The sequence below is a fragment of the Barbatula barbatula genome (assembly GCF_947034865.1).
Source record: "Barbatula barbatula genome assembly, chromosome: 8".
Taxonomy (NCBI): domain Eukaryota; kingdom Metazoa; phylum Chordata; class Actinopteri; order Cypriniformes; family Nemacheilidae; genus Barbatula; species Barbatula barbatula.
In genome coordinates, this window is record NC_136771.1 from 24,595,406 (window position 1) to 24,608,663 (window position 13,258).

At 36.5% G+C, this 13,258-nt stretch overlaps 2 protein-coding genes across 2 annotated transcripts in view; both read right to left on the reverse strand.

The window, feature by feature from the left end:
* Positions 1–6,544, reverse strand: part of LOC306897167 (protein NLRC3-like) — a 13,251-nt gene extending 6,707 nt beyond the window's left edge. The window contains exons 1-4 of the mRNA XM_079461691.1: positions 6,378–6,544; positions 1,710–3,740; positions 1,456–1,629; positions 210–383 (exon numbers count right to left, since the gene is read on the reverse strand). Coding sequence (XP_079317817.1) covers positions 210–383; positions 1,456–1,629; positions 1,710–3,586 — 2,225 coding nt within the window. The 5' untranslated portion in view covers positions 3,587–3,740; positions 6,378–6,544. The remainder of the gene's footprint in view (positions 1–209; positions 384–1,455; positions 1,630–1,709; positions 3,741–6,377) is intronic.
* A 3,908-nt stretch (positions 6,545–10,452) lies between these two features.
* Positions 10,453–12,481, reverse strand: LOC306897234 (uncharacterized protein). The gene is made up of 2 exons (XM_079461808.1): positions 12,436–12,481; positions 10,453–11,691 (listed from the first exon to the last, which is right to left on the reverse strand). Exons 1-2 carry the CDS (start codon positions 12,445–12,447, stop codon positions 10,711–10,713), a joined length of 993 nt encoding a protein of 330 aa, XP_079317934.1. The 5' UTR covers positions 12,448–12,481; the 3' UTR covers positions 10,453–10,710.
* Positions 12,482–13,258: the final 777 nt, after the last annotated feature.

Genomic DNA, 13,258 nt, shown 5'->3' on the forward strand with positions numbered 1-13,258 from the left:
ATTGAGTCTCTTAGAGAGCAGCTGAAGTGACACACACACACACACACACACACACAGGTCAGTATGTGTCAGTATTAGTGTTGTGTGTCATACTTGAGTTTGTTGAGTGTGTAGTTTGGATCATTGAGTCTCTTAGAGAGCAGCTGAAGTGACACACACACACACACACACAGGTCAGTGTGTGTCAGTATTAGTGTTGTGTGTCATACTTGAGTTTGTTGAGTGTGTAGTTTGGATCATTGAGTCTCTCAGAGAGCATCTGAAGTGATGAGTGTTGTGGGTGATTGTAACTCAGGTCGAGTTCTCTCAGGTGTGACGGGTTTGAACTCAGAGCTGAAGCCAAATAACAACATCCTTCATCTGTCACCATACAACCTGATAACCTGCAAAACAGGAAACACACAGCTTAAGCTTACTTTATTCACTGATCTATATAAAAGACTGGATGGCTCACAAAGCCATGACACTGAAGCTACTGCACCGCCATGTTGGTGTGCCCAAACGTTCTATTAAATTTATAGGGAGTTATCACATATTAATGAAATAACAATAACATACCAGTCCCTGTTTTTAGATCTAAAGTTTCACAGTACGTTTTCATAACGCAAATGTCTTCAGTGTGTAAATGGTTCATTATTTAAAGTCAGGCAACTTTTCTGTCTGATTAGATAAATAGTGAGTTACGGTCATTTCCATTACAGTAGTGTACGGTACATATCAGACCGGCAGACTAACAAGACACATCAACATATGACAAATGTTGTTGTTCTGAAATCTAAATACAGATAAATAAAGACTGTATATGTTCTTTAAGTCATGAGGCCTTATTTATAAACACGTGTTTTGTACCATTACAACAGTGTGTAATAGACACTCACCTTCTGTACATTGATTTCTGTACGTGGCTATTCTGCCCAAAATAAACATTGGAAAAAACATCCAAAGTAAGATTTCATTTAAACACACATGTGAACTAAAACTTATCGCGCAATATAAGCAGAAAACTGGTTATTTTAGATCGACATTTTTACTAAGTCAATCGTGCTCTCTGTCAGTTGGGAATACCAAGATGGCGGCGCGATCGCTTCCGGTAGCTTCACCTCCTGCCGTGGGTTTAGCGTTCTAAGCGCAATCCAGACATTTATATAGATCAGTGCTTTATAATGAAAAATACCATTTGCCATTTCTAATGAGAAGGTAGCATGACGGGTTTTTTTTATATAACACTACGGTCACACTTTATTTTAAGGTCTTATTCTTGCAATTAACAAAGCATTAACTACAATATGTCCTAATAAACAGCCAATATATTATAATAACATGAATACTAATAAGCAACTTGAGAATTGGTCCCTATACGAAAGTGTTACCAACATTACTTGAGCTTTGACATCTAGTTGAAACCTATGCATATGCAGACAAAATGATACTTCTGGATATATATGTAGTACACACCTCAGTATCTGTAGTTGACAGTTTGTGTTCTTGAGAGCATCAGAGATCAGCTTCACTCCTAAATCCTGAAGATCATTGTTACTCAGATCAATATTTCTCAACGGTGTGTTTAATGATTCAAGAGCTGAAGCGATGATTTCACAGGATTGATCATTGAGATTACAATCACCAAGGCTGTGAGAGAATAAAACAATCCCATGACTCCTATAAAAATGATATTCAGGAACAGAATTACAGTTATATGCCATACTCACAGAGCTCTTGTGCAGTTGTTGACAGCTGGTATGAGTCTTCTTCTCCCCTCCTGTGTTGTGTTGTATTTCTTCAGATCAAACTCATCCATCACCTCCTCTGACATCTGAAGCATGTAGGCTATTGCTGAACAGTGAGCGGCAGAGAGTTTCTTCTCTGAGTGTTTGTCTGATCTCACAAACTCCTCGATCTCTCTGTACAGAGTCTGATCTTTCACTTCAAACAGACACAAGAACAGATTGATGGATCTTTCAGCTGACAGACCATCATTACTCTTGATCTTCTCTTTAATGTACTGTGTGGTTTTCTTGATGGTTTGTGATGTGTCCACCGTGTGTGTCAGTAGATCCTTTAAGAGTTTCTGATTGGACTCCAGTGAGATGCCCAGCAGAAATCTCAAGAAAAGATCCAGATGACCAGTTTTACTCTCAACAGCTTTATCTGCTGCTTCTTTGTGCAAAGTGTGAACTACATCAAAAAACTGTAAAGTGTCTGTAGTTTTGATGACATAATAGTAAAACACGTAGAACGCAGCGAGGAACTCTTGAAAGCTGAGATGTATGAAGCTGTAGATTTTCCTCTGATGACTGACAGATTCCTCCTTAAAGATCTCAGTACAGATGCCAGAATACAGCGACGCGTCAGTGATGTCGATCCCACACTCTCTCAGATCCTCCTCATAGAACATCACATTGCCCTTCATCAGCTGTTTGAAAGCCACTTCAGCCAGTTTCACAATCACATCTCTGTTGATCTCTGGATCTCTCTCTGGATCAAACTTCTCATTCCTCCTCTTCATCTGAATCAGCAGGAAGTGGATGTACATTTCACTCAGAGTTTTGGGGATTTCTTCAGTGTGAGCTTGTGTCAGGATCTTCTGAAGCACAGTGGATGAGATCCAACAGAAGACGGGTATGTGACACATGATGTGGAGGCTTCTCGCTCTTCTGATGTGGGACATGATTCTGCTGAACTGATGCTCGTCGCTGATTCTCTTCCTGAAATATTCTTCCTTCTGAGCGTCGTTGAATCCCTGGATCTCTGTCACACACGTGATGTATTTGGAGGGGATCTGATTGGCTGCTGCTGGTCTGGAGGTGATCCAGATGAGAGCGGAGGGAAGCAGATCTCCTCTCATGAGGTTTGACATCAACACAGCCACTGATGAAGTGTCAGTCACATCAGAAACTTTCTCACTGTCGTCTGAGAACATCAGAGTCATTCTGCTTTCATCCAGACCATCAAAGATGAACACAACTTTACACTCCTCAAAAATCTGAGAGTCCACATCATAAAGTTCAGGATGAAAGTCCAGCAGAAGTTTGTGAAGACTGTAGCGATGCTCTTGAATCAAGTTCAGCTCTCGAAACGGAAGCAGGAACATGAAATCTACGTCCTGATTGGCTGTTCCCTCGGCCCAATCCACAATGAACTTGTGCACAGAGACGGTTTTTCCAATTCCAGCGATGCCTTTAGTAAGAACACTCTTGATTTTGTGTCTTTGACGTGATTGAGGTTTAAAGATGTCATTGCAGTAGATTGGAGTGTCTTGTAAGTCTTGTGATCTTCTGGGCTGTTTCTCCATGTGTAAAACCTCATGTTCTTCATTCACTCCTTCACTCTCTCCCTCTATGATGTACAGCTGTGTGTAAATTGTCTTCAGGAGGGTTTGATTCTCTTGTGCTTTGATTCCCTCAAATACATTCTCGTATTTGTTCTTCATGATGGTTTTGTGTTTGTCTTTGACTCTTTGCAGAACATCATCCACTGACTCATCATGATAATCCATCACGACAATCCCAAACTGCTCTTCGGTCTCTTCCAGCAGGTCTGATTTTTTCCAGCTGTGAGCAGAGCAAGAGGAACTGGATTCTTCCATAACTTGGAGAAGTTTTTTCTACACTGAGGAATCTTCCGATGTTCTGATATCAGTAGCAGATGTTACAGTTTCTGTAGAAACAGCCGATACAGACCAGATTTGCCAGAACCCGCTCACAAACTCCCCAACTGGACTGAATCTAGATCAGAACATCCTGTACAAACACACAGTTTTGAAATTAGATTAGATTAGATTCAACTTTATTGTCATTACACATATACAAGTACAGTGTAACGAAATGTAGTTTAGGTCTAACCAGAAGTGCAGTTAGCAAGTGCAGGATATACAGTTAGAATAAATACAGAATACAATATGAGAGAATATAATACAGTGGGCATGGACTATGAAAATATTTTGTAGTAGGTATGTTCTATGAAAATATGACAGTAGGTATATACTATGAACAATATATACAGATGACTATATACTATGAACATTACTGTACAGGTGGATATGAACAGATAATAATTTAGACTAAAATAGTGCAAGTGACTTAGGTATGCATAAATTATTGACATTGGCTATTAAAGTTGCAGTGCAATAGGTGAGTTAATGCAGTTGTTGAAGTTAATGCAGTTATTAAGGTTACGGTGGAGTATACGAGTTAATGCAGTTAATAGGTTGCAGTCCAGAAGATGAGTTAATGCAGTTAATAATGTTACAGAGCAGTAGATGAGTTAATGCAGTTATTGAAGTTACAGTGCAATAGATGAGTAAATGCAGTTAGTAGAGTTACCGTGCATTAGATTAGTTAATGCAGTTATTGAAGTTACAGTGCAATAGATGAGTAGTTAATAGAATTGCTGTGCAGTATAAGTGGTCCATTAGTGCAAATGAGCATTCAGTTAAATATTCCTGGTGTGCAAGTGAGCAGTATAGAGTGCAAATGATGCTGTGTGTGTGTAAATCAGGACGTAGAAATACATTTATATGTACTGCACATAATAATTAAATTAATTGAATGTGTATGGACAGTATGTTTTTTTCTCACTTTAGCACAGACAGCTGCTGTAGTTTTAATTAAAGTTAAAAAAAGTTTCATTAAGATGTTACAGAACATCGGGTTCATTCAAAATGACCAGAAAAAAAACATTGCAAAATTTCATGAAAGTAAGTTTACACATACACTTATTTTAATATAAAAAGTATGTAGAAATTTAACTTATACTGTATGAAATACGCATTCTAGATATAAGATTACCCTACATCTATTACAAACACCCAAACGCTAATTTAATCTCAAGTGCTCATCAACAGAGTTGAAAACAGATTTTTGAAAAGTCTGTTTTGCACACAACCTCCAAATGTCGAGTCATTCTATGCTAGTTAGTGCCGTCGTTTATGCAAAGCAAGACCCTGCAACCAAACAGGGCTGAGAGCACTGGACCCATGTGTTTTTGACTTAAAAGTGTCCAAGACCGATCCGTGTATGTCACAAACTACTGTGAGAACAGACTGCTCCAGATGCTTTCAAATGGCTCTGGCCATACGTTGGTTTAGTCTGCGTAGTCAAACACCTCTTGGCATTGGCATACCGGTAGCATTGTTCAAAGTGAATTATTTTTATGTTACAGTTTAATTTCAGGGTGCAACGACTGACAATACTATTTTCCAATAGTTTAGTACTATAGAAAATGTATTTTCTTCTAAATAAACCATCAATAATATATTCAATAATTTAATATAGATTTGGAAATAAATAGAGTAGCATATTAGTTAAAATAATATATACACTATTTTATATAATACATAAAGAATTTACACTTATACATTAATTTAAGTGCATCTTAATATTTGATGATATATATATATTTTTTTCGTTTTCGTTTCATAATGTAAGTAATTTGGTAATGTGTATTACAGGCAGTTTAACAAAGGGTAATCATTTGTACATTTTTCTTTTTCTTTTGTGCTCGATGTTCATTTGTACGCAAACAATGACTCTTTAACTACTATAGCACAAAATGATATACAAGCTATACAAAACACACCAGACTTATGCATTTACCTTAAAATTTTAATTCTTTTATACTGGGAAGAAGATTTGTGTATCAATCAGATAGTGTTTTAAATTTAATTCTCACAATGTTTTGAATACGCTTAAGATATATTCTCTATAATATTGCTTTAAATGTTTGTATTTGTACATAGGACATGTTTCTGTGTGTTGTGAACACTGTGCCAAACTTCTTCAAAAAGGTCTCTTAACATTATTTTATGAATCTATTATAATGAAGTCAAATTTAAAAGTCAAAAGCCTTGTTGGTTTGGGCCTCATCGCCAACTGCAGTCATGTCCTCATTTCACATATGAACCGCCAGCGATGGACAACTGATACTCGTATTCACATAAAGGAACAATGTCAAGTAAGTGCAAAATCCACACGACATAGTAGCCTACCTTAACTGCCCTGTAAATGGAAATATTCATTTTTCTATAGCATAAAAGGTTAGGTGCCACACAAAATGTAATGTGTAAGAGTACACAAGAGTACATATGCTTGTTCAAATGTTACAACGTAGCCAAAGACATACTTAAGTACAGTAACTAATGACATTTACTCCAAATGTTGAACAGTTATCTCTCTTATACGTACTCTGGGCACGTCCCGTTTAATAGGGATCGTCCTTTATTTAAAGTTAACATGAACTTGTTTTCAAAACGAACTAAGGACACAGATTTATGTTAAAAAACACAATTCATTCCCGCAACTTCAAGATTGACAGATTATAGTGGTTAATACAGGTCCGCTTCATTCACACGTGTGATGCTATAAATACAAACGACTTACATTTCCCTTCACACCACATCAAATCATTTCTGCGATCATGTCAAATGAGTTGTTTAACTACTGCGACATTCTTCTCTTTCATCTTTCTTCCGGTTCCACATCTAGTTTCGAGTTCACTTCCTTGCGTGGCACATCCGCAGACATATGATCTGTTTCTATGGGTGAGAGCCGGTCTGTGTTGCCAGGTCTGCGGCTTTCTAATGGAATTTGGGTTCTTTGTAACTGTTGCTCCGGTTTGTTTTATCCACAGAGTGGACGGATTTTCTTATATAGCGGTCAATCCTACAATCATTTCATTCATGAAAGTTAAGTCTTGTGATTTGGACTAGGGACGTTAGGCTCGTGATGAAGGATTTTGTTTCACTCATCTGGCAACCCTTCGGTCCGTTTACGCTCAAGAGCAACTGTATGATTATGAAAACATGTTTTTTGATGTGTAAACTCAAACTGTATATTTACAACAAAACACATGAAAAAAAACCGAAAAGTTATCCTATAGGATCAGAATTGCTGCAATATTATGAATAAATCAACTATGATCCGCGAATAAATGTAGAGAGTTTCACAAACATGTTTAAAATACACATATGCTCAAAAAGCGAAACACAAATATATGTTAGACGTTCCACAAAATAAATGGCATTCACAAATAAATGAGATTTCTCTGAACTGATTTCTCAAGTTCTCTTAACTACTGAAATAGTTCAATATTTTAACTATAATGGCATTTGGGAGTCCTGCCTGTCTGTCGCCCTCTCTTAAAATATAACATTTTTATCATCGAGTATTGGTGTGAGTATATTAGAGACAGTGAGAAGTGTATTGAATTCAGTGAAGAAATAATCTGTCGTTGGTCGACTAATAGTTCTTAAATCGGTATTTATACTGAATCCGTGTAATCACATTATTACTCTTCTGTCTTCCTCACAATCTTTCTCTCATTGCTTCCCTACACATAGGCTTCATCTGGGAGATCTGCATTTACATCTGAAAGACGCATTTATTGTTTGTTGCTCATCTGCAATACGTCTCTGAGTCTGCACGTCCGCTGTCATATATGTAAGATGTTTATCATTTGGAATGCGTGTACAACTGCGTTTTAAAGATGTCTATCAGATGTTTTACACAGCTGTTGTTTTCCAGATCTTTAGCAGACATCTTACATGCATACCTATAGTGTTAGTGATGACACGCACGTCAGAAATAGACACAATTCGGGGCATTAGAAAAACAACTACACCCATTTAACCATGAAAACATTGTAAGAACTTGCTAATGTATTTTAGGGTCACTCAACCAAAAACTTAAATCATGTTACCAGTTAATATATTGAGCTGTGATTATAGATGACTATTTTTTGGTATGGCTTAGGAATTCAAGTGTGTGTGTGTAATGTTTCTGTATTTGCTATTATTTAAATAAGTAGAATCTCTGTTTTGTTAAAAATGATGATCAAAACTGGGATTTAAATTTTACAAATCACATGAGCACACTACCTTCACATTTATGTGTAACATTCTGTATTCCTCAAAAGGTTAATCGTGTTCAGTTGGTAAACCAGTTCAACCTGTTTGCGTTACACAATTTATAGTAGATGATCTTCTTGTTTTAATGGTTGTGTATAATCCAGATTTTTGTGCTACAAACAGTGACAGATATGTGTCTGAGGACAAACGTGAAGCACTTAATAGCAACCTAAAAATCACAACCTAGTGTCCTTAAATCACAGATTGAGGTCATTCTGATCAGAATATAATTATCATTTATATTATTTATCAAAAAACTTTGACTGATGCTTTTATCTATATCTAAATCATTTAGCATTGATCATTTAAATCAGTCCACTTTCTGGAAAAAGGCAACTTGTGAAGCTTTATAAAAGTCTTGATTATTTTTATTTAAACATTTGTAGAGGCCCATCAAGAAATGTGTGAATTGTGAATACATTACAGAAAAGCTTGAACTCGTGTTCTCTTGGGGGCCCCTGGTGGCGGCGAGGCCCTAAGCAGCGCATAGTTTGTTACAGAATCGCTCAAATGAATCAGAATTCCCATCACCAGTCGCCGAGTCCCGACAGATAACACGTCTGAACATGATCTAACTCTTCACACGCTTCTGCAAACTCTGCCAAGATACAGATTGTGTAAATCAAGACACTTCCAACACTGTTTCTAAAAAGCTTACACCTTAGTATCTGAGCATTAAGAGGAGAAGAACTGCTGCATATCTTGAAGAGAATCACATGTTGTGTTCTTTGGAGAATTCTGAATGGATGTTTCACAGAGTTGCTTCGGTGAATTCTTCCACTATTTTGACACATTTACACTTGTGCTCCTTTATTATTGTGTGAGTGTAACAGTTTGAATAATATCACTATGAACTAATATATATTAGTAATAATGTTAAACTGCACATGAGGGATTTTAGTTTTTAGGAAATACCAGATTGTAATTGTGGTTAAGAATGTCTAGTCCACTTTTGGTATAAAATAATATTCATATATGCTTTTAAAATACTCATCATATATGGTTGAAGTAGACTTCACAAATATATTGCAGTGTCCAGATACAATCCATAATTTTGCATTAACTCTATCAACACTCGTTTATTTATGATGTATTAAAATACTAGATATCATTAATAACCCAAAATAACTATATGAAAAAAAATATTTCAGTTTTTTCTAGCAGAAATTTACCCTTAAGGTAAAAAAAGGGCATCTGATGCGGTGTATTTCTTGTGGAAATATTGGATGAACTGGAGAGATAAATTGAAAAGGTTCAAGTTGCATTTAAAACAATGTGAATCGGTTTTGTCTGATAAACTGGAGAATTGCTTATAATAAATACACTTAGTTGGTTATGAGAATGCTTTTGGCCATGTTGTGAAACATGCATTTGATATGACATTGCATCATTGTGCCAAATCCCAGCTTTCATTGTAGTAGTGACTACTACAAAATAAAATAATAATACATTTTGCACTCCTAGCTTGTTTCTTTCCCTATCCTAATTAGTTAAAAACAATTATATAGCCGCAATAAAAAATTAAGAAAACATTACATTTTTCATAAAATTTGCATTTCTAGATGTATTCTGGCCATTCCAGACCTGACAAAGTCATCCGACAGCATTTTAAAAGACTGACAGAATGACAAGACACATGAAAATCCAGGTTATCACATTCATTTTGTAGAACTTTTCCTAATACATGAAGAAATATAACTGTTGTGTTGATTAAAGGGAATCTGAACTTGTTTTCTTTGCACTATTTGAGGTCTGAATAAGCACAGAGTATCTATTTGGTTACTTTCACCCTGTTCTCCAGTTTTCATCTTCTGAAAATATGTGTGCAGTTTTTGTTTCATTTGAAATTTGATCAAAATATTGTTAGTAGATTAATGAATGATACAAAATGATCATTTTACCTGAACACCTAGAAATAGTTGTAGAAACTGAAATGGTGCTTTGAGACGGTTTCTTATTTTTTTAAGGCCTATATATTATAAAACTTGACATTAATCCATTTAATTTATTTTATTTCTTTGAATTCACATTTATGTACTTGGAAAAGATAAAAAATGCAATCGAATTCTTTCTCTTTTTTGAGCCAATCGTGGCATAAAAATAGCACAGGATTTTTCAGACTACATGCATTTTCAACAAAAGAAACAAAAGCACTGTCTCAGTTCGCTGTTTAATATTGAATTTGGAGTGTTTCTGGCTCTTGGATAACCGAAGAAAGATTGATGGTGTTTAATTTGCCTTATGATGTTTTTTACATGTACTACTGTAATAAAAGAAAACACAATTATCATCAGCAAGTAATTGAAGGATTCATCATCTCTTTTATTCTCTCACCCTACATGTTATTAGCGACACCTGGTGGCAAATAATACATTTTTAAACCGACACAGCACTGGATTATCATTATCTTTCCAGGGATGCTGGTGTTTGATGGGAATTAAACTCTGCAGGACACCGGCCCTCCAGGACCACCTTGTAGACCCCTAATCTATACATGTTTATGCTGCATACTAAATTACATTTGAAAGAATGACAAGAGTTCTAGATTTAAAATAGGTCATCCACGTTTATTTATTTTGAACCAAATCACGCAATATCCAGACAGTTTCAGACAAAATCTCCTCACAACCTCTCAATGACAAGTACATATCAGTAAAATACATAACACCCTTCACCCTTTTTTAACCTTATTCATTGATTATTTATTATGCCACAAGCTGTTTGAATGCCACAAATCTGTTAATGATCTTACTAAATCTCCAGAGAAAGACATAATGTCAGTCATATTTCAGTGAGAGTGACAGGGTTTAGTCAGCTTCCTTTTCAATCTCCTCAAATGTGTTATATTCTTCTTTTTCATCTTGTTCTAATTCACATTCTGGCAAGTTTTTGAGAAATTCCTTTGCTTTGGCGAGGTTGGAGAAGCTTCCTTTTTTTGAAAGGTCTATATCTGGATCAATTTCACAACATTCAAGGCTTTCAATAAGACTTCCTTTAGGTAAGGGAAGGATATTAGTGATGTGAAAGACAAAACTAACGTGATCCCACACATAAAACTGATGTGAAAACATGCCTCCTATCACCACTGTGTTGTCGTGTTTTGCCAGTTGGAAGTTGTGGGTTTCACAAATGGCTTGTGCTTTCCAGATGATTTTATTTCCATCATATGAAACCAAAGGACTGGATGCCAGGTGTGGGAGATGTTGGAACTTTTTATTAAACTGAGCGCTGTGAACGAGAACAACATACTCAATCTCCTGCTTGAAAAGCTTGGTCCCATATACTCTGAGAACTGGCTCTTCACCATCACATATCTGCTTCTTGTAGGCCTCCATCAGTGTAGTCAGAGGAAATGTGAAGCGGTAGTTGCCGTAGCGTGAGGTTTCACTGAACAAGGGTGATGTCGTGAATTCACTCAGGAACGGCTGCTGATCTCGTCTTTCTTCTTTGCTTGAGTTTGGGAAGAAACTCTCAAGATAACGCTCCTCAGCTTCTGTTATATCTGCTTGAGTAATTTTCAGGTTCCACCATGAAAGTGAATCATGACCGAGAAATCCACCTGAGTTCAAGATCCCGGGCAGACAGTGCTTGTTAGTTACATGCTTCAGTTCTGTGATGTGAAATTCAACAGGAGTCGGATAATCTGGGATGTCTTTTGTAAGATAGGTTTGTAAGATTTGTTTTCCTTTTAACTCATCTCTCAATTTCAGATGTTTAATATCAATGTGTTCTCCACTGATGGTTAATTCATTTGCTTGTCGAACATTTTTTCTTTCACTAAAGTTTGCCTGAAAAGAGAATGTGCAGTTAGATGAGTTATGTTTCAATCTAGCTATATACAGGTAGGAAGAAATAAATGTAACTTTAATCCTGCAGTGAATATTGTACATATTCTCTGGACAATACCCAGACAGCAAGCAACCATTGAATCTACCGTGGTTGGATCAAAACCCCTTGTTGCCTGGCATCTGGATTTAATTCCTCACATGAAGGAAGTGTTTATTCTCCCCTCATATTTTGTTTTCTTTTCTTTGGACTTTGCATTGTGCTGTGACCGACGTGGCCAGTTACCATCTCAATCAAACTTGGAATAAATAGGAGGAAACAGGAGAGAATATCCATAGAATATTCATCTCCGAGGATAGCAAGGAGTGTGCTCACCCCGAAAGCTTTATCCCACACACAACTGATATAGGATCAAGTTCACGTCATTCGCACTCACCGCAGGGTGTGTTTGGCTAGCTTCTATATTACAGTCCCTAGACTGATTATTTATCAGGTATCCTTGTTTGTGTGGTGACTTTTATATTTGCCTGGTGCGACTGCCGGGTATAGAAGACTTGCTGGCGTGTAACAGATACCCATTAACAAAGATAACATTTGTATACAGAACAGTTATTACAGTATAACATTTTAGTTAGTTTACAAATGTCATGAGTAAACAATCTGCAACTATAAGACCTTTGGACATGTGGGCACCTGCAGCAGTTTAAAAAATATGATTTTATAAAAGAATACACCGTACTACTTACTGTGGTCGCCATTTTGTGAGGTTTATGCTTCAGTGCTGTTCTTCTGGTCTGTGAGGACCGAGAGCTCCTCTGCTGGTTTTTAAGGCTTGTCTTCTGTAAGTCACACCCATGAGGGCTTTTCTCTAGAAACAAAATTTATCTTCAGTAGGTTATGTTATGTTACATTATTGAGTTCATTCCGTCATCTTTCAGAACAACATATATGTATCACTAGGAATCCTGTGCGATTTAACCTGTGTAGGAACATTAAACCTACATAATAAGGTCAATACATGTTCAAAATCTGCATTTTTTTTGGACACAATGATAGAGATTCTGCATAACTTTCAAATTCTAGGGTACCATTGACTACCATACAGGGACAAATTACAATGGTGGTTAGAGGTCTTTGGTTTCCTACTGTGATGGAAATTCTTAATTTTCTTATGGTAAATAATTTTTTATCTCTTATGGTTGTATTTCTAATTCATAAGTAGGTGCATCGTAATGATGTATTGGTGAGTGATGGAAAGTTACAGAGTTTGTGCACATGTTTGCTAACTTCCTTACATGCAAGGGATGTCAGAACTGTGTCTGTACCCAGCCAGCAATGACACATGGGGACCAGACGTGTTTGAGGATGTCAACCTGGGTTTTGTCCTCGGGTTCCATGTAAACTCCACATGGGTCAGTACAGATGAAATGAACACTGCTTAGTGTGCATACTACAGGCTGATAAATATGACACTGATCTGACTTCAGTCACAATCCCATAAACACAATTAACATCTTTATTTATATATATTATTGAAATTAAATATATATGATTAATGATTTTCTGAAA